The sequence below is a fragment of the Dendrobium catenatum genome, unplaced genomic scaffold (assembly GCF_001605985.2).
Source record: "Dendrobium catenatum unplaced genomic scaffold, ASM160598v2 original_scaffold_257555, whole genome shotgun sequence".
NCBI lineage: Eukaryota > Viridiplantae > Streptophyta > Magnoliopsida > Asparagales > Orchidaceae > Dendrobium > Dendrobium catenatum.
In genome coordinates this window covers 4-1,514 of record NW_021575954.1, presented here as the reverse complement: position 1 = coordinate 1,514, position 1,511 = coordinate 4, and the positions used below count along the sequence as shown (strand labels likewise).

Below are 1,511 nucleotides of genomic sequence, written 5' to 3'. Positions count from 1 at the left end.
TCCGAACCCGACCCGAGTTTGCAAACGGGTCGAAAACCTTAACCCGAACCAGACCGATTCGGGTTCGGGTCAACACGAACCCAAAATTTTCGGGTCGGGTTCGAGTCGGATTTTCGGGTCGTGTCCAATATTGACACCCCTACTTGCAATGATATTGATGCCAAATCTTTAACTCTAATGTTCAAAACATACTTCAGACTTGCAGTTGAGCCCTCTTGTGCTTGATGCACTTTCATGTAATTGTTTCTTACACTTTTTTTTAGTGTTCAGCTACAATTATCATGTGGCAATTCTGCTGAATTTAAATAAATTTTTTTTGGGTGTGGGAATACATAACACCAAGATCCAAACGGTACACGCCTATTCAAAACTAATGTACTTAGATAAGCATATACAAACAACATTTAGCCACAAAATACTTCTTTTTCTATTATTCAGAAATGCAACAAAAAATGCAACCACTTCTGTTGCTTAGTAACACATCCAAAATAAATTTTCATTAAAATACAATGCTGTATAATTGATTCGACAAGCAGTTTCTTCAGCTTTTTCAAGCATATTATGACAAGCAGCAAGGTGAGATCATATCATATATTGCTAGTTACACCAAGGTACTTAGTATAGCGCGCCTGTGCAAATAGCTTCCCATTCTTTTTTTTCCGTAGGTCTATGTTAGCTACCCCGATAGCTTTTCCAATTCTTAGAACCTTAGCTTCTATCTCAATTTCCTCCTGAGAAAATCATTAATTGAATTATACAACAATTTATAGTAGAGACTAAGTTCATATAACTGGTGCAGAATAAAATGAACAGACAAAAGATGAGAAAAAGTTACAGAACTACGTATAAATTGAACATATAAAATTTTAGGAAGGTCAATTGTAAAGTTTCCCATACTTTAAAACGAACAAAGCATACAAAATTTGAGCTTTGAATTCGGGCAAAGCATACAAAATTCATCTATGATAAATACTGTCGAGGGACTTCTCAGCCAGTTTACAAGATACATTTACCAGAAAATAGGTAATTAGTAGAAGAGTGCAGCATGAACAAATAATCTTTATACAGTTATAACTCACCCTTAAATTCATTGGCTCGTGAAAAATACTAGAGAAAAGATGAGCATTTCCTTGTGATGTTCAACTTGGGAAGACAAAAGTTCAGGTTGCAGATGGTGCAGAAGCACCATGTGGTCAAAACATTGCAATGAGCCATTAATAACAGCACTATTTTTTACAAGTTATTATGTAATTATCATTTTCAATGAACTTTCCATAAGAAGAAGTTGTAATGGCAATTAGAAGTATCGGGCAGGTTAAACAGCCACAAGGTGATCAGTTTGCCCGGAGCCTATGGTGCTAGGCACAAAACAAATTAACTAGTTTAAAAAATAATAATATTTACCAAACATGTTTTAACTAAAATTAAAATATATATATATATACAAAAAAAATACAAAAAAATGGTGTCGAATGGGAAATGGACCCTATTTCAATTTATAGCATGCATAA

At 34.3% G+C, this 1,511-nt stretch overlaps 1 protein-coding gene across 1 annotated transcript; it reads right to left on the bottom strand.

The window, feature by feature from the left end:
- Positions 1 to 363: 363 nt before the first annotated feature.
- LOC110099201 (acyl-coenzyme A thioesterase 13) lies at positions 364 to 728 on the bottom strand (the record flags this gene model as incomplete). Its single annotated transcript, XM_020826282.2, is given in 1 exon segment — positions 364 to 728. A coding segment is annotated over 1 exon segment (141 nt), but the record flags the coding sequence as incomplete, so codon positions are not given.
- Between the last annotated feature and the right edge of the window lie 783 nt (positions 729 to 1,511).